At 39.6% G+C, this 23,707-nt stretch overlaps 1 protein-coding gene across 6 annotated transcripts in view; it reads left to right on the top strand.

The window, feature by feature from the left end:
• The window catches only part of patj (PATJ crumbs cell polarity complex component), a 114,573-nt gene that overhangs the window by 5,899 nt on the left and 84,967 nt on the right, over positions 1-23,707 (top strand). For all 6 annotated transcript variants that reach the window (XM_058401365.1, XM_058401364.1, XM_058401363.1 and 3 more), the window contains exons 8-20: positions 2,497-2,625; positions 4,299-4,535; positions 5,560-5,662; positions 5,807-5,895; positions 6,215-6,356; positions 7,355-7,489; positions 9,200-9,279; positions 9,510-9,566; positions 9,674-9,808; positions 11,104-11,289; positions 12,372-12,572; positions 20,446-20,655; positions 22,442-22,528. In XM_058401365.1, coding sequence (XP_058257348.1) covers positions 2,497-2,625; positions 4,299-4,535; positions 5,560-5,662; positions 5,807-5,895; positions 6,215-6,356; positions 7,355-7,489; positions 9,200-9,279; positions 9,510-9,566; positions 9,674-9,808; positions 11,104-11,289; positions 12,372-12,572; positions 20,446-20,655; positions 22,442-22,528 — 1,791 coding nt within the window. The remainder of the gene's footprint in view (positions 1-2,496; positions 2,626-4,298; positions 4,536-5,559; positions 5,663-5,806; positions 5,896-6,214; positions 6,357-7,354; positions 7,490-9,199; positions 9,280-9,509; positions 9,567-9,673; positions 9,809-11,103; positions 11,290-12,371; positions 12,573-20,445; positions 20,656-22,441; positions 22,529-23,707) is intronic.

Below are 23,707 nucleotides of genomic sequence, written 5' to 3'. Positions count from 1 at the left end.
CCTGTTGTGATTGCCTGAATGATCCTTTTCCTCCTCTCAACAGAGAGAGAGAGAGAGAAATAAAATCTTTGAGAGGGATAATGAGCCTGGTAAAGATCAACAGCCATGAGATGAAGCTGATTAACTCAAGCCTGTAACAATAAACGCAATCGTTCCCCCTCGTCCACTTTAATTAAATACAGCTCAAGTGAAGGTCTTAGTGTGAATACACATGGAGGACTTGAGGAGAGAGATCTTTAATGGCAGATACATTAAGTTATTTAGATTTATTTTAGCCTGCTTAGCTGTGTGTTTTTGTGCCTTTTAATGTGCTTCTTTACCGCTCGTTTTGTTTTAATACCCTTGGATCGATGCCACATTGTGCTTATCAAAACCAGGCCTTTGCCTTGTTGTTGCTGTGATTATTTATTTTTTCCCTCATCAGGTCATGTTTAACTGAGCGCTTGGCAAAAGTCTGGATTTTATTTGATTGCTTGTTGGCCAGCTTAACTACCTGTCATCGAATGTCATGATTGCCTGTAACAGGGTAACTGCCAGCAATGGCACATTGAATCAGTAGAAAATTTGATTTAGTGACAAAATGACAGTGAAAATAAAAGACGAGGAAGTGGATGGAACATAAAACTTATCATAACATTGACGCTTCCCTCTTTTAAAAACTTAGCTGCAGAATCCAACGGGCAAAAATCTCAGTTTTTGATGCTAGAGTTATTTAAGTACATGGATAAATTTATTTTAGCAAGCGTAAATAAAATTATTTTAACAAAGCCACAGCATGTTCTGTTTGTAATGGCTATATTTAAACAATCCCCCAAATCCCCTTTCCTGTCTCGGCGTATTTCTTTATCGTATCCAGCTGAAAAAATATTTTTCTATGCAAGATGGTCCAGGCTTCAGGGGATCACCGCTTCATGGTACTGTGCCTTAAAAGGCATAGCACACAAGCTAACTTGTGATATGTTTACCCTTTCTTCCTGTGACCCGGTGCCTGAGCCTTTCCATGAACCTGATCTCTGAAGCCTTTTTAGAAAAGAAAAGAAAAAAATCTTGAGCCCTAATTATAGTGCATAAAAACATTTCAGTACAGACATGACTCTCTGGACCAGAAGGAAGAACAGGGAAGCTATATCTATATCTATATATATTTATTCTATTTGGGTTGTTGGAATTTATATAAACATGGGTAATAATGTTTGCAAATTAATAACAGGCTAATCGGCTGAATTTATTTATTAAAATTTGCACTGGGTTGGTTTAATCATTACATTTTTCCATGAAAAGCTTATACCACTGCTTTATAAAATTCTGGTTTGTCCAGCAGACACTGATTCTTTTTCTGTAACTGCAGATCAGACAGTAGCGCTGGTTGCAACTCACAGGTTTTAATGCAATTTGCTAGTTCTGATGTTATTTCTGGAGTAAAAGCTAATTGAGTGAGATGCTGTTTATGAAAAATAATCCACTCTGAGGTGATACAAAGTAGAGGTTTTTTTTTTTTTTATCGGGCCACATGACTTCACCCTGTCATTGACTTATTTCTCTATAACCACATACCTGGTTTTATTCCTTATGTAACTCTATATATTATTATTATTATTATTATTATTATTATTATTATTATTATTATTATTATTATTGTTGTTGTTAGTTGTTTAAATCATTTGCCAGCCTTAATTATAACTCATCCCCTTTAATCTAATAGTTAAGTTTAATATATGTGTCTCTGTACCTCAAGATATATTCTCTGGGTTTTACTAAATGTCTGTGACTACTACTTACTTTCCCCTTTGCCTTAGATGAGAAGTTAACATAACATAAAAAAAACCAGAAACCAGTGAAATCATCTTGATGACAGCAAACATATGGGATCAGGCTCTCGAGTTCTTATCTCGGAAATGGCTCTTGTCTAGTGTAGTGCTAGTGTATGCCTCGTCTCCTGAGAGGAGTGCGATGAAAATGGCAGAGGACAGGTTTCACAGGACAGCAGGAAAATTGCTGAGGAAGTCACCCATCAGATAAGGACTTGGTAATAAGAGAAACGAAATGCTCTGATTGCAGGTCATTAATAAGTGCCCAAGGAGAGTGTGGTGATTAGAAGCCTGCACGATGTGGGACAGTGGGTTAGAACAGCCACAGAAAGACACTCGTGGGGCTTCTTGACCCTGACTTTGATCAGTGACTTGTGTGTGTGACATTTGGATATTAAAGAGTTTGTATGATGTATGCATTCAGGTCATGCTTGCTCTCACCTGATGAAGCTATTTGTCCAGTCAGTGCTGATCTATTGAAACTTTATTTTCTGACTCTGCGTTTTAAGTATGTACTTTCAGGGATTAAACTGGATCTTAACTGAGGTCAGTTGACCTTTTTTTTCTCTCAAAGTCATTTCAAGGTATGCACAAGAAGGAAATGCAAAAATATTCTGCGTCGTTTAGCTTATTTTAGTTAAAAATATTGAATTTATATTTATTTACTGTGTGTGTGTGTGATTTACAGGAACAGTGGGGACATGTGGAGGAGATCGAGCTGATGAATGATGGCTCAGGTCTCGGCTTTGGAATTGTGGGTGGAAAGGCTGCTGGGGTGGTTGTACGCACTCTGGTACAAAACAGTGTTGCAGATAAGGTTTGTTTATGTTCTACATCCTCACCTAACAGCTTTAAACCAACATGCACAGCACTTCTTAATGCAGAAGTGTAAAGTGTGAACATCTATGATCATCACATTTGTTTTTGCCTGGTTTAGTTTTTATTTTCAGTTTATTTAAGACAAAGTAAGATATCTGATATGATGTGGTCTCTAGCAAAAAAGTAATAAAATTAAGATATAATAGAGTCGCCACCTTAAAACTTTGCATTTGTGCTTTTTCAGCTAAAGCAGCACTCAAAGCAAATGCAAATACAGCAGAAAAGCCAGACATGCATTAGAGTTGCTGATAGCATTTGCCATTTTTTCCCTTTTATTTTTAACTTTTTTTTTTAACTCATGAGGTTTGGTCTGGTGAACCAATAGAAGCTAAGAAGGTGGGATAATGGCCCCTTTGTTCTGTAAGAATAGTGAAGCTGCTAATTATTAATTAATAGTTACACTGAACTTTGTCTCAGTGTTTTCTTACTGGTGCTTCATACAGAGCTGAAAAATCTTGTAAAATGATCATTTCTTTCATTGAACTAGTCAAAATTGAACACGGGTGTAGTCGATGTGTGTGTTACCTTTTTGAATTACGCTGCGAAAAACGATAAGGATTAGTAAAAGAACACTATCCTCTTTTTAGAACACACTCGCATACACACACTCGCTTTCTCTTTCAGCTTCTTTTTTTTTTCTCCTCCTGTCAGTGTCCAGAGCCCAGGCAACAAAACCCTTCTTGTTCAAAAGGCACAGCTCTTGCATTTCACACATCACTGGATCTTATGCTCCAAAAAAGCTGTCAAAATTGGGGCTTTGTTATCCTTAGCGTTTGCCATTTCAGCCTTTAATGGCTGCACCAGGCCTCAATGCTCTCCTGCTGTCCCGCACACACAGGCACAACCAGGAACTGGAGATTTACCTCACACATTTGTGCATCGAAATGCCTTTCATGTCTTTTTTTTTTTTTTTCTTCTCTCTATCCAAAAAAGGCTTCTTCTCTTCTACTGTCTGTGTGTAATGATGCTCTCCCTCTTGTGGTTCATCCTGCCTGAAGTCTTTAGCTGAAAGTAATGTCACTTGGTTCAGTCATGGAACGGAAAAGCTTTGTGAGCAGTGTGTTAACTACGCAGTTATTACTGTTATACACGGTCTCTGGCACCTGCTGATGCATCAATGAAATTAGGTTGTAAATCTGAGCTTTTGCACTTGCCTTCCTTGAATTGTTCATTTCAAGGTGTCTTATTTTATTCTGATGATATTAAAATCCAGCGCCAGCTAACCATTATGACAGCATTAGTGTTAACCCTGGGGCATTTACTTATTTTTTTATTTTTTATTTTTAAGTGGGATAAATAAATTCAAAACAAAAAGCTTTACTTTTATGGCAACTTGTTGACTCACTTTGAACAACAGCTAATTCTTTTACCATGTTTTCTTTATGTTAGCCTTGGACATTTAATTTTGCTATCATCTACTGCTGTTTTTAGCCCGTGATTTTGTGGCTATGAAGGAAAGGCAGTAATGTCTCTTTCTCAGAATTCTCCACAGTGAAAATGTACCAATCCAGATCTCCGTGCAGAATGCTTCTGGCTAAACCTGCTGATTACTCACTCACTCATTTATTTATTCATTCACTTCTTCTTTTATTCCCTTACTGTTTATCTTAGGACGGGCGACTGAGGACTGGTGACCACATCCTGCGGATTGGCGACACGCCCACACAGGGGCTGACCAGTGAGCAGGTCGTGCAGGTGTTGCAGGCCTGCGGTAGCCGAGTCCGCATGCTAATCGCCCGGGATCCTCTGGGCAATGCACAGCCTCCACCACCACCCCCACACGCTCCAACAACAGCACCCTCTGCCTCCATGCTTCCTCCCATACCAGCACGCAGGGCCAGCAAATCGGTAGGGTCATGTAGCTGATGCTTTTGTTCAAAGAGATTTTCATTAGCCTTCTTCAGGGGATGTTTCCACAAATATGCTCTGAATTAAGAATTCTTTATTTAAAACCTCTATATGCATTGTATCTATATGTAAGCACAATGATACAAATACAGAATGTCACCAGTTTGGCCATTTTAAGAAATTGAAAATTATGATAATTAAAAGTAACAATTAGTTAAAGTTAATGGTAATCACCTATGGTTTCGCTGGAATTACTTACTGTACATTTTTCATGCTAAATAATCAAAACAGTAGTATACATATAAAATGACCTACTTAGAAATATAAAGAACCTTTAAACAAAAATATACTGTCAAATAGAATAATTTGTTGGTTTCTGTTTGACAGAACTGTTGCAGGTTTCACCTCAAAATTTAGGGCCAGGCATTTTAATGTTATTTGATAAATTGGTTATTACGATAAATTAATAAGTGCACAAAAATTATAATTTTCTAGAAAACATTTACAAACTCTTCTTGAAAGCAACTAACATGATGGAAAAAAGTGAAGCTATAAATTGTGAAATGTAAATAAATATTAAGCCTGTTTTTCAGCGTTCAATAAATATTTTGTAATTAAATACAATTTCTTGTTCTTTCTTAAGCGAACTGTATATTTTGCTAGCAGCTTGTTAGCAAATCTCTAAGCCTGATGCATATTGTGCATTGCCAAAAGGTCTATGATGTATCCTGAGATGAGCGCTCTAATTCAGATCGTTTCAAAAAGCATCCAAAAGAGTGTAGTGGCTTCATGAAAATCATCACATTCATGAATTTTACAAAAGAAGATTTAAAGAGCTAATATATGAGTTCTGTCATAATATTAATTGAGTTAATTAGTTGAGCCAGTGGAAACTTCTCAGGTTGTAGTTGTACATTTAAAAATATTTCCTATGAGCTGCTAAAATGTTTCTCTGTGCTCTTTGGTCATTTTTTGCTCTGGTATTTTCTGATCATCTCATGTTTTGATTGTCATGTTAATGCAGCTAAACCTTGAGGGCCATGAGATTCATGAAGTGTCGTTGAAGAAGAAAGATGGGCAGAGTCTGGGAATTTCTATTGTTGGCTGTAACTCTTCAACCACGGACGGTAAAGAAACAACAACACGATATTTACTGCGTTTGGCTAAAAACCAGGCAGCTTTGCATTAACTCACACCACACAGAATTCTGAAACTATTCTCTCCATTTTTCTCCATGCCTTCTGCGTCTTTTTATGCCTTACCTTTTGCAGACGGATTAGGGGTTTCTGTGAAGAACATCATCCCTGGCAGTGCTGCTGAACAGTGCGGGAATATCATGGTCCATGACAGAATAATAGCGGTAGGCTTCTAATTACTTTTTAATGAGCTCTTCTTTAATTAGCCCTGCACGTCTATGAATGCTCACAGTCTCACATATACAGATCAGGACACCAGCTGAGCAAGATGTCTCTTTCTTGCCATATTTGAGGTTTAATAAGGATGGGGTGAACAGAGGATAAGGCATAAGTCATGAAGTGCTTTTAGAGCAGGCTAATGTAATGTGTGCTAGGCACCAGTTTCGTGTATTCAGTTGTACTCATGACAATTTTTTTTTTTCTCAATCCCAGTCAGTTTTGCACTTATATATATATTTTCTTTGTCTCTGTCTTTCTGAGCAGCTGAATGGAGTTAACCTGCAGGGCTTCACTAGCCAGGAGGTCCTGGATGTTATGAGGCAGACGGGTCAGACTGTGAACCTCACTTTGGTCCGCAAAATCGCCTCGCCTAAGAAATCTGCTGTTGAGATATCTCTGGATAAAGGCGAGCACCATGCTGCGTATTGATTATGATGAATGAAGAGTTGACACATTGACCTTGCCTCGCTTCTTATATATTCTATAAAACCGTTAGACCTGTTGTATGCTGAGCAAAGCTGTACTCATATTTTTTTTTTGGGAAATATTTTAGAAAATAAGGAATAATGCTTCGTTTGGGCATTTAAGGAAACGCCATGATTTGAGGCACTTTGGGCAAACACCGCCATGTTTTTTCCTATTAACTTGCGAAAGAATGGTCTGGGCAAAAAAATAAATAAATCTCCCAAGCTGGCACAGTTTCTCCAATTTACCTCTATCAGATATGTTTGAGGTCCAACCTTTTGCTAACAAGTAATAGATCTTACCTGAAGGTGGTTCAGCCTCATGATGATGTCTTGCCAGTATGGTTGAAAACCCAAAGAAACAAATGTCCACCAGCACCAAATATTGGTTGATGAACTATACTTCAGTAAAGACAGCAAAAAAATCATTTGTGATTTAACTTACCTGCCATGTTTAACAGAAAATAGTCTCTGCCTGGACACACTTGACTCTTCAGTTTTTTCACCTATTTGTAAAGCATGCTATACTCTATTTTGAAATTAAGATCTTTTGCTAATAATTTTGTCTTGAATCTAGGTGATATATATAATCATATATATCATATATTTCATATATGACATTCCTGTTTTCTCACTGACAGTAAATGTGAGTCTGTGATATCTGACTTGTGTAGGCATGTGTGATATTTGCTTTGAGAATATTATTGAGTAAGGTAGTCTTTTGTAGGGAACTGGTTGTCTTGGAATGAAATTTTATTACCACATCTTATTACCACAAATGTAAATCTTTTTCCTTTAGTTTATGTTCAGTCAAAAAAATGCAGCATCTTGGCAACAGCCTAAAGCACAAGTACCAAAGCAAAATCTGTGTCTGATTGTGGTGTGTGTGTGTGTGTGTGTGTGTGTGTGTGTGTGTGTGTGTGTGTGTGTGTGTGTGTAGTCCAGAGAGAGTCATCACGAGTGTCTCTGAGGAGATCTGCAGAGATCAAGGTCCGGGCAGATGTTCAGATGGCTTCTGTGATGGAGCCAGTGGACACGAGTCAGACTGCGATCAAACAGCAGTTGTCTGCAAGAGGTGAGCTGCTGCTGCCGCCGCCGATAATCACTAATTGCATGTATAATCACCATTTTTCTATAATAGATGCATGAATGTCTATCGCCTGTGGGGGCACTGTTGAGATTTGGAAATCTTATCCAGTGATACTTCCCTCTAGGCAGGGGTCAGTTTCAGGCCATTCCTATTCTCACTGCACCCCACATCCCCTCCCCTCCCCTTCTTTTTTTCCCTTTCCCTTCCTCATATCTGACCCCTACATATCGGGCATGGATTCGGTCATGCTAGCCGGTGGCTATAAATATGGAAGCAGGCAGGCTGGGAGCAGAAGAGCGATCCTGCTTGAGACATTAAACTAGCAAACGGCTTGAGTTACACTCTGACCTAATTAAACCAGACAAGCCCTGGTACCTGCCAAACTTCTAAATAAAGTGTTCTGTTGCAGTGGGGCAGTACAAGCCCTGGATAACAATGATTGCTTGTCAGGGCTTATTTCCCAGTGGGGGCAACTGTAGTACTTGTAAAACGATAGCTGCCTTAAACCAAAACAATCTCTCATTTAATCTCGCTCTCACATTGTATTTTTTCTCCGTTTTTTATGCTAGTAAGAATTGATGTCACTGTTATGAGACAGGAGCACCTAGGTGCGTGTTGAAAGTTTTCTCTGCGGGAAATAGCTTGGACCTTTGGCTTTGTGAGCGCTGGGATGGTTTCTTGAACCGAGAGCATTTCTGTGTGTTATGTGTTGTTACAACTTGCATTGTGAACAGGGTTCAGCCCTGTGATTAGTCTGTTGGGTTCTTTACACTCTCAACCAGTTTTTGCTGGAATTTGCCTCAGCTTCTATACCTTGACCTATTGAAATGACACAGCAGTGGGAGTTTTTTTTTTTTCATTTTTTACTTATTTATTTAAAAAAAAATTAATACTGTAAGCTTGTGATAGCATGATTGTGAATTTCTGAAAACCCTGTTGGATGTCATGTACAAATAGTTAGGCTCCTTTATTCTTTACATTTCTTTATTCTTCTCACAAACCCACACCATAAAGTGTATAACTGAAGGACATAAATTTCTTCAAAGTCCATTTCTTTCTTTTCTTGCTTCTGCACCTGGTCTGCAGATGTTGGCTAGAGTTTGACATATTCTAAACCTGAAAGCGATGCATTGCCGTATTAATATAGCCAAACACTTATGATGAATGGTGTTGTGAGTGGTGGTGTAGAAATGCTAATTTAATCAGGTCTATGTGCTAGGGCCCTTCATCTTTGTGTGTGTGATTAATTTTGTTCTCTCACTCACTCTCTCCAAGTTGTCAGAGTGAGATGATTGGAATGACTACATGCGTAAAGGAAGGAGGTTTCTTGTCATCCCAGGGGGCTTAAATTACAGTAGGAGCATTATTACACTTGTCTTGTCTGTACTAGTCCTACCCCCAACTTTTGGTGGTGTGTGTTCCACCCCAACTTGTCCATTAATAAACTTCTCAACCTGTCTGCTTCTCTCCCCTTTCTGTATGTATCTGTCTGATACTGGACAGAAGCCTAGTGCTTTTGCTGTATTGTCACTCATACAGTTTGTCAGTCAAAATAACATCCTTTCTGTAACACTGCAGAACCTTCTAACATTAAGGTCATGTGAAATTTTTTTCTCTCGCAGCATCCACTGTTGAAGACACCAGAAATCAATAAAGTTATTGTTTGCTTGAAACACATCTTTTTTCTGTTTATAGTTCGAGAGTCCATTCCACTGACAGAGATGGAGTTGCGCACCAAATGGGAGCAGGCACTCGGCCCTCAGTATGATGTTATGGTAAGGAATGGGAAATGAGAAAGTAAAATGGAAAGCAAACAGGGAAAAGTAATTCTAAGCAAGAATGCACATTCAGCTTTGTAACTTTGACTACAATGTTTTTTAAAGCAACATTCAGGAAAAGACGTAAACACTTTCCAAAAAAAGATCTTTACTTCCTCAGCACGTAGTCGTCAGTGATTTCACAAATAAATGAATGAGTGAATGGTGTTTGTAATCAATTTTTCCAGGTTGTTGAACTAGACCCTGTCATTGAGGATGATGCTGAGCTGCAGAAATATTCTAAGGTATTGTAGCAGTGCACACATTGACACACATCTGTTTGCCAGCAAAAATTTGATTGGTTTATTTTTGTTGCTCTGGTGTCAATGACGTGACCTTTTTTTTTGTCTAGCTGCTCCCAATACACACCATGCGTCTGGGCGTGGAGCTGGATTCATTCGATGGTCACCACTACATTTCAACTGTGGCCCCTGACGGTCCCGTGGCCAAGCATGGTTTACTGCGACCAGAGGATGAACTTCTTGAGGTACAAAAAGGAACATGAACACTAATTCACGTTTTCACTGGCAGTGTCTTACACCATTATTTATTCTCCCATTGGCATTATGGTGAGGAGTTATGGTCAGGTGGTCCCAGGGCTTGGCCAGCCTACAGATCATCTTTTTGGCGGGCTTTGGTGCGGCTCCTGTCTGTTCCTCTAATAACACAGTGACCTTTGCATCCTGCCAGCCCCAGGTCTCCAGGAAGGCATGCTGCTGCCACCACTGCTGGCACGTAGATGTTTTAGCAGGAGGGCTTCTGAGTCTGACCGAGGCCATCTGCATGCCAGGCCGTGTCTCTGACTCCCCCACTGCCTCTGCTTCCTGCCCCTCCGCTGTCCCTTCAGCCCCACCTGGTCCAATGGCCATGAGCTGCTGTACTCTCAGCCTGTTGCTCTTGGCAGCAAACCTGACAGAACACAAACCTACTGCACTGGCCCATTGGAGCATGGGGTTTCTCAAGGCTCCATGCTAGGCTCATTGAGTATGTAAAGGGCTCTTTTACATATATGTTTGAAATGCCATGCTTCAGTACAACTCTACTGCTAACAACTCCTTATGGATACTTCCTGAAGAGACATCATGGACAGATGTGAGCTCAGTGGTATATAATGTTGCTGGGGTGATCAGAAAGGGGGCTAGAGCATCCTTGGTCTGGGACAGATGGCACAGTGCTACCCTGGCTTCCTTTAGGTCCAAGTGAACGCCAGAAAAATGGCCTGGCGAAAGAGAGGTGCTTAGTAATATGACAACCTGTATTTATGAATGAATGGTGGTAATCTGTATGGTATTTTGTTTGTATCCTGTCCTGTATGGTGTTGAAAGTAGACCGCCTTGCATATACACTTTAGTTTAGTAATTGTGTGAGTAGAGCAGGCAAAATTTAGAAATTTTGTGAAGTATATTTTTAATAATGCCAATTCTAGGTCATGGTTCTGAATGTTTTCATGCTAACGACAGCAGTTAGAATTGCTTTTTAAAATGAAGAAATGAGACAGGCCATCTATTCATTCTCGGAGGCTCAGGTACAGTCCTTCCCAAGAACCGAGACATTCTTTTGGATCTGCCTTTAGACTTGTTTAATTTTGATGATGTGAAGAAGTGCCTTGTACCAAATGGCAAAAAATTTTTGATTGGTTAGAGAAAATAAAATAAATTATTGCAGATCTCTTAAACAGCCTACAAGGCCCCCCCCCACCCATTTAAGACTGCTTTCGATGAATGGAAAATGGGAATTACACAGCAGTTTGGATGAACTGCTTGTAATGTATGTTGTGTTTAGGTAAATGGAGTGCAGTTGTACGGGAAGACGAGGCGGGAAGCAGTAGCGTTCCTGCGAGAGGTTCCTCCTCCCTTCACTCTTGTGTGCTGTAGACGCCTCAATGAAGAGGGCACTGAATACCAACCTGATGATGATGATGATGATGAGTGGCTCTCCAGCAACACTACAGCTAGCCTACAGGAGCAGGTAACACAGACAAATCAATAACAAAATTGTTTAAAATAAAAATATCTTCATAGTACTAGTTTTTTTGTCAATTTGTCATATTTTGTCTGCTTCAGTCAGTGCATTTTAAAAATCATTCTTCCGCATATATATTTTATGGCTGTCAGTAGCTCAGGTTCCCAAACCCTGGACACGGGAAACATGAAGTACTCTATCATATGTATGTATGTATGTATGTATGTATGTATGTATGTGTATATATATATGTATGTATGTATATATGTATGTATATATATATATGTATGTATATATGTGTATATATATATATGTATATATATATGTATGTATATATGTGTATATACATCAACAACACTAAACTGTGCAGGACCGGTCAGGGTTGGGAACCTGTGCTTTATATTATACAATTCTATATTGGAAAGGACATCAATTTGTAGGAATTCCAAAGAAAAGTTTCGACTTATGCATGTGGAAGACACGATGACTGACTGGAGGTACAAGCACTGAAGGCTGTTCTGAAGAAATATAAAGTAGTGCTAAACTAGCTATTGTTTGAAGAGGTATGTCTTTGTGGAAGTCCATTGTGGAAGTAATGGGAAGGCCCTGAAACCAAAGATCAGATTTGGCACCAAAATGTGGTACACTGTCGTCTGGTCAAATGTGTCTTGGTACAGTATTAATTAATGTACAAGTGATTCCTATTAATCCTGTGTTTTACTTAATGAACAGACTTACAGGCTCGATGGAGCTTTATCAGGAAAGATACCCAGTGAGCAAATAAATTAAAATCTTATTAACATAAGACTTACATTATATATAAGTATTTCTTGTAACTCTGACTTTGACTTTTGTCTATGGTGCACTCTAAAAGGTTCTTAAATATCTGTGGACAGCACTGGATATTGTATAGTTCAGAAGAGCTAAAGTGCTGACTGTATTGAAGTTAGGTCTTAACCTGCTCCTTTAATGTTATTTATTTTCAGAGCAACTTTCCTTCTTTGCAGAGCTGAACATCGCCTACACACAGTTTAAATAAAACTCAAATGTTGGACACTCCACTCAAATGTTGTTTGCTTCTCCATCAGACACAAGTGATCCAGAAGGGGGTTGCTGAGCAGCGAACCGCTCCAGAGCCAAGCTTTGCTGAGAGGGAGGAGGACGAGAATAGGGAGAGTGGAGATGAAGAGAATGAAGAGGGAGAGTTGGCTCTCTGGTCTCCAGAAGTGCATGTGCTGGAGTTAGAGAAAGGCGAGCGAGGCCTCGGGTTCAGCATTCTGGACTACCAGGTTTGTCCCTCTATGTCTGTATTCTCAAAGAATAAACACCATCTTTTTCCATGAAAATTCCATAAATAAAAATGTTGGTGGGGATAATTTTTAAGTGCATTCTTCAGCTAATCAATTTTAGTTGACTATAAATAGACCTTCCTCGATGAGTGAAAGATCTGACCTGATTTAATTATTCCTGCCTGATTCTTCTTAATCCTTATTACAGGAAATGTGTGTTGATGTGACAAATCATTGGGCAGAGAACAAAAGGAGGCTGCGATATGCCTCTGGAAAGATCTACCACTATTTATCTGGCAGTGGGCCAAACATCAGAGCTCTTTGCTTTGCTCGCTTGCTGCGATAAGCTGCTTTTATATCCTCTCTTCATTAGCTCTCTAATCACTGTGTACAAAACCCCCACTTAAGTAGCTTGTCTCAAATCGGCAATAATCAGGTCACAGCTACGTTTATCAATCAAAGCCTCTGCTTCTCCCACTTTATATAAACTACACAGAACTCGCCTCCATCACCTGAAAAGATGTAAGTTCAGTGCTTTCACAATTTTGTCAAGGAGATAATAAATGCCTGTGGGTTTATCGGCGCGGCTCATGAAATGGGTGAAAATGAAGTGCGATCACTTTTTAATGGCAAGACATGCTTCTTTCCTTGTCAGGAGCCGTTCTGAGTGATAGTGCTGCAGTTCCCATAGACAGAATTACACTGGTGCTTAATAGCAGTCACCTGGGCAGTGATCCCTTAAATTCTGCCTCACTCCTCACCTCTGTAAGGGACAGAGAAATGAAGAAAAAAGAACTGCTGGAGCGGCACTCACAATCCATATGTTTAGCCAGTGTGTGAATTAAGACTAGTTGATTTACTGAATCAGGATTCAGTGTATTCAGAGAATTTTTGAATAGAAGACATTGCAACTGCAGTCACAGTAGTTTGTTGTGTTGCCTTTTGGTTTGCTAATTAAATGTAAAAGACTAAAGGGATATAATACACGTTTCTCCTCGGCACTAGAGAAATTCATTTTAAATAAAGAGTATTAAAACGTCACAGGAATGGGTGTTATGTTAAATATTGAATATTGAGGTCATCATTATTCAGCACATTTTATCTTGGTCTGTTGCCATTGACTGACTGCTGATTGATCTGTCCGTCTCTTTAATTAGTAACACATTACTGAGGTCAGACCTACTGAAATTATTGAAGTGAAAAGGCCAATTCTGTTTTTGCTGCCCACCTGAAGATATTAGGTTAGAGGTCGAAATATGACTTGGAGATAATAGATCATTTCAGCTTTAATTTCCTGATACTTAAATCTAGCTGTGTTAACCTCTGAGCCCTGGGTTTCACCTGTGATGACTGCATGTGGTGTTAAAAAGGATAAACCAGCCCGAAGGCCAGAGAGCTGAATATTGGAGAAAAATGAGGCAAAATCAGTCAAAGCCATTGTGCAATAACATTTCCAACAATATGGAATGTCCTGAAAAAGAAAGAAAGTAATGTTGTACTAACACCAGACATCAAACAAGTCAGCCGGGAAAAACAACAGCAGTTGATGACAGAATTATTGTGAAAGCTGTGAAGAAAAACCCAAAAACAACAGTGACATCATTTAACAGCCTCCACAGGGCTTTGTGTGAAGGTATCACAGTCACCATTGTTTGAAAAAGAAACATAGAGGCCATAACACAAGATGCAAATCACCAGTCTGCATTAAGCAGCAGAAAGCCAGAAGTACAGAGATGAGAAACAGAAGTTCTGGAACCAAGATTTATCTATTTATCAAATGGACGGAAAGGCCAAAGTGTGAAAGAAAGAAAGGAAATGTTCATGATCCAAAATATAGAAGCACAGTGGAGGAAGTAGGCTTGGACTGGCTTGGCATGGCTGTTTCTGGAACAGGCTCATTAATCTTTATTGATGATGTAACTCACAATGGTAACAGCAAAATGGATTCAGAAGTCTGCAGAAATAATCTTTCTGCCAGTTTAAAGAGAAATGCATGTAGTTTAATTGGGGCTAACTTTATCATGCAGCAAGAAAATGTACTTTAGTATGTTCAGTTTCTCCTGCAGGGGATTAATAAAGGTATCTCTCACATCAGAACAAACTGCCAACACAACAAAAGACTTCATCAGGGGAGAAAAGTAGAAGGGTTTAGAATGGCGAAGTCATTCACCAGACCTTAACCTAATTGAGAAGCATTTCATTTCCTGAAGAGGAGGAGATGCCCCCCCCCAGATCCAACTGAAATCACCATAATGCAGGTGATGCAGCTTGGTGATGAATGTCCTATACATTTGGAGTTGTCTCCTACCAAAGATGTCATGTTTTAAGATTTTTAACATGCCTAGATGTTAATATCAGAAAATTAATACTGTAATTTTTATTTCATATTCATCTTGTGTTCTTAAACCAAAATGTTTACACAAAAGCAAAAAAACTGGCCTTGTTGGTCCAATACTTTCATAAGGTGACTCTAGGTAGTACATATGCATATAGGTAGTGATATCGTTTATTACTAATCCATAACATTTTTTATAAACAAGAATTGCAAAAAATAACTCTCAATAAATAAGCATCACATATATATCTTGGTTCTTAATGTAAAACATCAGTTTAAACAATGATGACTATGTTAGGTAATTAGTAATCTCTGTTAATCAAATGAAGCCAAAAATCATGTTTCAATTGTCCAGACATATTGGAAAAGTATATTTATTGTATAGTAGTATAAATAGTGATCTGGGGTCTGTAATTGTGCTCTTCGGTAAAAAAATAAAATAAAATCCAGCGCTGATCCTAGGTCAGCATTCTTACATCGTGAAATTAGATAAACACAGGCAAGTTGTTCTGAACCCTATTCACCCAAGAGCAATCATAAGTTTCCATATTGATTTTTGGTTCTGAAACCCTCATCAAAGAGAAGTGAGTAGAGTGTGCGTCGCAGATGATTTGGTTCTCGGTGTATCTTGGGCTTTGACGGAGGCCGTATTGACCTGTGTGCTCCCCTCTCAGTCATGAACTCACTATCTCTCCACTGAGCACCAGCTGAGCCCCTCTCACCTAGTGCTGTCTGACTGCTTATCTTCCGCATTGCCTTCGCTTCTCTGCCCATAGGCCTAAGCATAAGCTGAGCAGCCTATGGGAATTTATTTACAGTGTGTATGTGTGTGTGTGTGTGTATGCAAAATGTACAGTATGTGTCTAGTGCTGGAGAGGTATCCCTACATTATACATTAGGTATGCTTAATAATAGATTGCCGGAATTGCACAGAGTAGAAGGAAAGATTGATCCTGTAGAGGAGTCTTATTTCCTTTTTCATTTATTCTCTTTCTCAAACTTCCTTTCATTTTGCTGTAGCGCAAAGTTCTCCGGCGTGTGAGGCGGGGAGGGGGGAATTGATTTTGCCATGGCGTCTTCAGTAAGAAGCTTGAGCTGGTAAGGCTGAGTGGTCAGGAATGGAATCTGCAGACATGCCTGCAGCATTCCAGAGGCTTCTCCATGGACCCTGGCATTCAGAATTTTACTCCTTCCTTTCCTTTCGCTCTCTCTTTATCTCTCTTTTTTTTTCCTGTTTTAATCTGTTTCTTATTCTTTGTTTTCCCCCCTATTCTCTTTCTACCCCCCCTTTCACCTGTTCAGCTAAAGTTACCTCAAAGTCTCAGGTCATGCAAGCCAACCCCGTAACTGTAGCTTGATCGATGGGAGCCCACCACCAGACTGACAGCTGGACTCCGGGTGTATTTCTCTCCTAAATGACACCCCTAACAGCAAGTGTGCCAAAAAGCGATTATAAAACAATTTTGCCGCGGTCTTGTTCTTTGTAGTTTGAACTCCAGGAGGATCTCAAAGTGAGAAGCATGATGCTATGGTTTTCAGCAACTTGTGAATTAATGTGAAATGGCCTCTTGGTAACGTGTGCTATGCTGCTAATGGAGATTAATGAAACCCCCTTGAGCTAAACACCTGATCTAAAGGGTCATGTCAGGGCAAATTTGCCATAAGTAAGATGGGATTCTTGTAACCATTAAAATTTTATTACAGTGACTTTCTCTGACAACAACTGCATGTTATGCATGAAATCGCGTATGTAATGCTTTGAAAATGAGAATGATTGACGAGATTTCCTGGGGTACAGGATTTTAACCAGACCCCATAACCTTCTGTTTGAAGGAGCTACAGCGATGGTAAAAGGTTACAAATGACCCTGCTTTTTTGAAATATTTAGTAATACTGGTGTGTATTTTACACAAAGACAGAAGCAGAGTAAACAGAGGATGTGTTCAATATTGAATATTTCTTGGTAAACCTTCAGTGTTAAGCTTATATATATGTAGTCCATGGCTCAAGTAATTTATAGCACTTCCTGCCTGCCAAGAAAGAGAATGTTAAAGTCTAAGAGAATGCATTTTTTGGCAGTCAAAATGTTCTTACCTGCACATCACTGCACCATTTAGTGGGAATATTCTGACAGATAGGCATAGATCATCTCTGTGATTTATTATTTATTTACTCTTTGTTTATTTATCTGGTGGCCCTGCAGAACCAGAATCTGACCGAGGGGAAATTTTATTGCCATGACAGCAAAGGAAATTGATCATATAGAGTGTAAATCTAAAACCTGATGCTTTTAGAAGGCAATTGCATCAGTTTCCTTCACTGTAACTGAGTGTTCAGATCCACCATGCTGTGTTTGATGAAGGCCAAGTGAAGATGATGGATTCACTGCCATTTTCTGTTCGGTATTGTCCATGCTACAAAGACTGGATCAAATCTTCTAGCTTTATTATAAACAGTTCCCATGTCCCACGTTCTCTTTCACCCTTATGCCCCCTTATAAAGACCTTATTTGCAGGAAAGCTCTGAAAAGCCTGATGTGCTTCATTTGTCAATACCCAAGTGTACTCTGTACAGTTTTATCATTTGTGCCAAGAAAGATTTTCTGGAATGAACAATATTTAAAAGTTTAATGTAGATGAAAATAATGCAGAGCGTGATCTTGGCTCTTCAGCACAGAGATCCTTGAGAAAGATTTCAATTCCTCGTAACAATGTCAGTTTCGGTCACTGTGAGTCAGTTAGTTGTCCACGCCGTGAGAACAGTGTCCCATCCAGACCTCCGCTTCCCCCAGAGACCAGCACAGAGAGAGGGAGAGAGAGAAGGAAGGGGAGGGCTGTTGAAAAAGTGATGGAAAAAGTTCCTGGAATTTGGTTCAGCAAGATTTAAGAATAAGGCGAAGTGACAGCACAGATGATTCCAGCACAAACTGTAGATTTACTGCCCACTTGAAATGCACAAGTATTTTAACCCCTCCACATGCAGGGCTGGCCCACTGAGCAGGCGCAGCTTAGAGCGGGTGGTTTTATCTTCTAGGGCAAGTAGAAATGGCACAGAGTCTTAACTAAAAAAAACAAAACAAAAAAAAAACCACTGAGCTAGTTTAGTAGTGTGCATTTGTGTAGTACAGACTTGGATGCCTGTCTGTGTGTATGCAAAATGCAGGAGTGTTTGTGTTTAGTCTTAGATTATTTGCTATATTTATCCAGGTAAATTAACAGATTGTAAAATGTACACATCAGGATTTCTAAGCAGCAGCAGCCTGTTGAGGGTGTCCTTGTTTGTATACAGTGGCTTTTCTGCCTGGATTGTTGTCATTGGTCATTGTCCTGAAAGCTCTTGCACCCAGAAAGCAGCTGCACTGTGTAATAAGCTCTGGTTTATACGAACTCTTAAAGTTAAAGCTTGCAGAGCTTCACCCAGGCCGAAACATAAACAAGAAATAAGACGCTTTCCCTCTTGCTCTCAATTCTTTGTTTGGGTTTCTCTCTCTCTCTCGCCCCCCCCCTCCCGCGCGCACACACATTTTAGCTGACATGCTTGTGAATTTGTCCACAGCTGCCCGTCTGTTTCTGGTGCCATACTTGGTTGCGTGTAGAGCTTTGGTGCTGTTCAGCCCCCTGCGCTGTCCCAGTGTGGCCCCACCAGCCCTGCTCTGTTTCTCGTGCTTTTTTCCAGCTGCTCCGCTGACATCACTGGCCATGTGGGATGAGAGAGGCCTTGGAACGAAGAGTGCACTTGGCTGTTACTCAGCAGCTGGACAATGCAGCCAGTGTCCTCTAAAAGGGCCAGCTGGAGTGGAACTTCAAATCCCGTCTCCAACTTTTTCCCATTTGCTTTTTTTTTCTTACTTCTGTTGCACCAAGTTCTATCTTTTTGTTTTTCTGTTTTTCTCCTTCTCTCTCTCTCTCTTTATCTTTGCTCTTCTTTCTCCGTTAATGTCTCTTTTATTGCCTTCTTCATTTTTGTGTCTCATTTCTCTCTCAGCAGACTTTAGTATATTGCATTTCTCCTGCTCTTCTGCTTACTCGGCAGCACCTCTGCATTGTTTAATCAGAGGTCTCTAATGGCTGTGGACACTAAGCCAGGTGTTTCCTGTTCTCCACTGCTGTCTAGCAGAGTGAAACTTGCCCAATCTGAGCCTAATTGACCAGTCTGAAACTCTGCTCATAGACCAAGACCTCTCCTGTTCTCTGCATGAACAATAGATACTGACTCTTATAGGCAATATTTTAGGGAACTGTATTTAGTTTTTATGTCATTTCATGTAGTATCACTTGGTGTTTTGCGTTCTGTGAATTGCTTTCATAGGGATGCAAAAACTAAAACACGTGTACTCGTGTGATGTGGAAAGGAAAGTATTCGTACTATAAATGCACTCTTACTTCATTTTAATTTTTATTTTTTTAATGACCTGTTGCAGCACTCAGCACCCAGTCTGATCTTAAAGTGTGATCTTTACTTTGAAGCAGTGATGAGTGACATTACAGGTCATAAAATGTAGTTTTTCAAAGAAAAAAAAAAGGTGATTTTTATGGCAGCAATGCAACTATTCATATACAGTCATATAGGGTGCCAGCTTTACACAGACCCTGTTTCGTGTTTGTGTGTGTGTCGTTATTTCCTGCTGTACTGGCTGTATGAGCTACTTTAGAGCAGAAGGAAAACCTACTGCCTGTATCTGCCATTTTTAATAAGTGTCATGTTTGAAATGTAGTTGAAGTTTGACAAATATACAATAGAATATAATTGCTTTTTGTGAACAAAACAAAATCAAGTAAAAGAGACTCAAATAAATAATTGACAAAGTTTTAGTCTAAAAATGTGTTTCTTGTGTTAACTCTGCTGTCCGTTCCTGTTCCCTCAGAGTGGATTATAGTCGTAAATATTTCTCCTCGTCATAGTGATATGAATGTGCCTGCTAATGATACAGCTCCGGCTCTCTTAGCTTTCATACTAAACCAACCACGTGTTAATCACTTTTATATTGTCACTCGTCACATAAAAGCCGCCCATATGGGTCATCAAATACATTGTCAGAGACATCAAATTGGAGCTGAATTGCAGTTTTACAGCATAAGCTTACTGGGACAGTGATTGATGCCTAGACACACAGTCTCAGAGGGGGAGAGAGAGAGAGAGAGAGAGAGAGGAGTTTGCTTTATGTTCATTCACCTCTCTGCCTCCACTGTCTGCTTTATTTGTGGCTGGAATGTGGCCTTCTTATCATCTTTGAACTTTTTTACATCCTGTACAGTATGTAAGGGTTCAGAGTACATGCTGCAGCTGTATGGAAGCTCTACAGAAACTCCTTTGCTTCTCAGTAAAGGTTTAGAATGCAAGAATAACATTCAATCTTGATAACCTTACTCTATTACTTGCTTTGCTATTTGAGCCTTAAAACTTTGTGGAAGGTTCTCTCTCTCTCTCTCTCTCTCTCTCTCTCTCTCTCTCTCTCTGTGTGTGTGTATGAGTTTGTATCATCCTGCATGTTTGCGTGTGTATGAGCATGTTTGCTGTGGTCTGTGTTGCCCTCTGCAGGACCCTCTGGACACTACGCGCTCTGTGATAGTTATTCGATCGCTGGTAAGCGGAGGTGTTGCAGAGAGTCATGGTGGCCTGCTGCCTGGAGATCAACTGGTCTTTGTTAATGACACCTACCTGGACACATGCTCCTTATCCCAGGCTGTAGATGTCCTCAAAGCGGTGCCACCAGGCACAGTGTACCTGGGCATCAGGAAACCTCTGGGGGTAAGTGAGATAGGGGCTTTGAGTTAGACGCATTATCTAAATCTTTGGTCAAATATTTGCAAGAGTGTATCTTAAACCGAGGTATTTCATTTATCTTTTTAGAAAGTAGTTGTGATGTAAGTAAAGATTGTGGGGATGTATTTATATTTTTAATAAATGAATTCTGGTCAGTTAGAGGAGGAATTTGTGTAAATTTTGTGCATCACCCTCTTCCTGTAAGGTGCATTGCAATTAAAACCTAAAATCTATAGCAACCTAACAAACCTAGAGTATGTTAAAATATGCAAGTATCATGAATTGCCTTTTGGAGGAACAGGACAAACACTGGCACCATCAAGCATGCTGCAGTCAGACTCAATGAGATCACACTTTCCCTGATTCTGATGTTTGATGTAAACATTAACCGAAACTTTTGACCTGAACATGCATGAATTCATGCACTGCTATATAATTGGCTGATTTGATAAATGCATGAATGAACATGAAGGGCTCAAGTGGTTAAGGCTCTGGTTCGTTGACCGTAAGTTCGGGGGTTCAAGCCCCCAGCACCGCCAAGTTGCCACTGTTGGACCCTTGAGCAAGGCCCTTAAGCCTCTTTGCTCCAGGGGCGCTGTATCATGGCTGACCTGGCACTCTGACCCCAACCTCCAAGGCTGGGATATGCGAAGAAAAAGAATTTCACTGTGCAGTAATGTATATGTGACAAATAAATGCAATTTAATTGTATAATTATAAATTATAATAATTAACTGAATTGTATGATTAGTTAGAAACAACTTTAAAGGTGTGTCCTTTTATCTAAAAAAGATGGCAGGTGATCCCGCTTTGTGTGTGAGATGATTACAGAGGATTTTTAAAAAAAAAAACTGTAATGTGTATCAGTTCCTTTTGGAAGAAGTTTTCAAACTTTTTCGAGGTTTTTAAGTTTCTCATTCATAACTAAATCTTGAAAGTTTAATTGTTGCATTAAAAACAGCTCATTTTGTCATTTTTTTTTTAATGACTCCAGACAAACTCCAGCTTTCTCAACCTTTTCAAGCACACCAAATTCTGCCCATGGAGGCCTTAGTGAATTAGCTGAGGAGCTGAATCATATGTATTAAATGATCACTCAGCACAGTGGCCTTCTAAGCTTGGAGTTTCACACTCATTCATGCACACCTGTGCAAAGCCCTTGATGGTGGTCATAATGGATATTGATATTAATCACACGTCCAGTTATGGCTGCTGCAGGCAGGACACTTAAGATATGATGGGTTCGAGTAGGTTATGACTATGCTGAGGGCTTTGAGAGTCCAGTTCTTGCATAACGTGACAAATTGAAAATCTTTCAATTCAGCCTCAGTTGAATGACAGCAGGTTATTACAGTGAAAAAAGAATGATGATGAGTTCACTTACTGCTAACTAACCCATTGTTTATATTATGCAACATATTGATAATAGTTTAAAGAATTGCCATGGTATGTCATGTTTTTGTTCTTTTATCACAAATACAAAATCTCAGTCTCTTAGTAGCTAAAATAGTTCATATTGTAATAATACATTCTAAACTACAGTGATGAAACTGTAGTAATTATACCATTAAAGTAAGTGACCTTGAGTTTCCTTGAGGTAGGTTCTTAAACTAATTAGATACTGGGTCTAACTCTAGCTGTTTGCTTGTTAGAATCAGTTCAGTTGTTTTTTTTTGTTTTTTTTTATCTCTACTGTCATGTAAATGCAATTTTAAACAATAAAGTACATTGAATGTGTGTGTGTGTGTGTGTGTGTGTGTGTGTGACCCAGGCAGAAGACAGGGACACTGTGGAGAAACCTGAAGATCTCAATGAGCAAGAACTCCCCACAGCCCATCCTCAGCTTCCTGTGTCTAAGGTACAGACACCTCTGAGAACTAAAGCTAAACTTGTGATGGATTAGTGTAGTCAACGGCTTTATATCACTATGACATTATTTAGGGTTGAAAGTTTAGTTACATAATGAGTGGCACATGGATTATATTAGAACACTCAATTCCTCCAATATGTGCAAGCCTGTTGGATTCACGATCACCAAATGCAAAAACCTGGCACTTGACTGTGAAAGAGGAGATGGAGAAATTCGAAAGAGATAAAGAGAGAGAGAGGGAGAGGGGTTTTTCTAAAAAGATGTAAATGAATAAAAATAAAGGATTGACAGACCAAGCAACTAGTCCTCAAGATGAGGAACTTTTAAAGGTGATGCCTAGTTCATTGTCTGTGAGCTTTTCAGACGCATGACCGAGTTATCCTTGAATTTTTAGCAAAGATGTAGTTGAAGCACCAGAGTCAAGTGCTGCCGTAAATCTACCCAAAACGAGACTAATTGCGCCATTAAGATTTTAGACTCTGCACATTTTTCATGGTAAATTGGTTCTGGGCTGTATGAGGGGAGGGGTGTGAAAGGTGCTGAATCGGCTGATGAGAGAGCAGCATGGGGAAAAGTGCACTTTCAGCTCTTATGATCTTTAAGAGACTGTGTATGTGCATGTTACAGGCAAAGGAGGACAAGCAGGAACCCTGTTGCTGAGATGAAGGCCTGCTCTTTTGTGGCCAACAAACGAGAGTCTTGGCTAACTTTCGTTCAGTTACTGATAGAAATGTGGAGGAGAGTGTGGTGAAGGGTTTAGGTCATGTGTAGAATGTTCAGGTATTAACCATAAATGTGTGTGATCAGCTCACAGGTAGACATGGGAGATGGAGAGCTTTTCACATCTCAAGTTTTCATACATCTTGAATGAAGCAACCCAATATTACTCAAAAACCAACCACGAAGAATTTAGTTCAGTATGTTCAGCCTGGTGCTCAGATTGTTTGATAAAAGCTAGGCTTTCACTGTGCAGCATTTAGTTCAGGTTTTTCTCAGGTTTTAAGTGTCCCCCAAATGTAAAGAAGTTAATATAAACTAAAATGTAGTGTGAGTTGTAGACACAGTCTGGTAAGAAAAACGGAGTGAATGATTTGAAATAAAAATCCGTTAATGACACACAGGTCTAATGAAGTTGATCACAGTGCACCAGGCTATAAATTCACATTA

The sequence above is a fragment of the Hemibagrus wyckioides genome, linkage group LG10 (genome assembly GCF_019097595.1).
Source record: "Hemibagrus wyckioides isolate EC202008001 linkage group LG10, SWU_Hwy_1.0, whole genome shotgun sequence".
Classification (NCBI taxonomy): domain Eukaryota; kingdom Metazoa; phylum Chordata; class Actinopteri; order Siluriformes; family Bagridae; genus Hemibagrus; species Hemibagrus wyckioides.
This window is presented reverse-complemented; position numbering and strand designations above follow the sequence as displayed.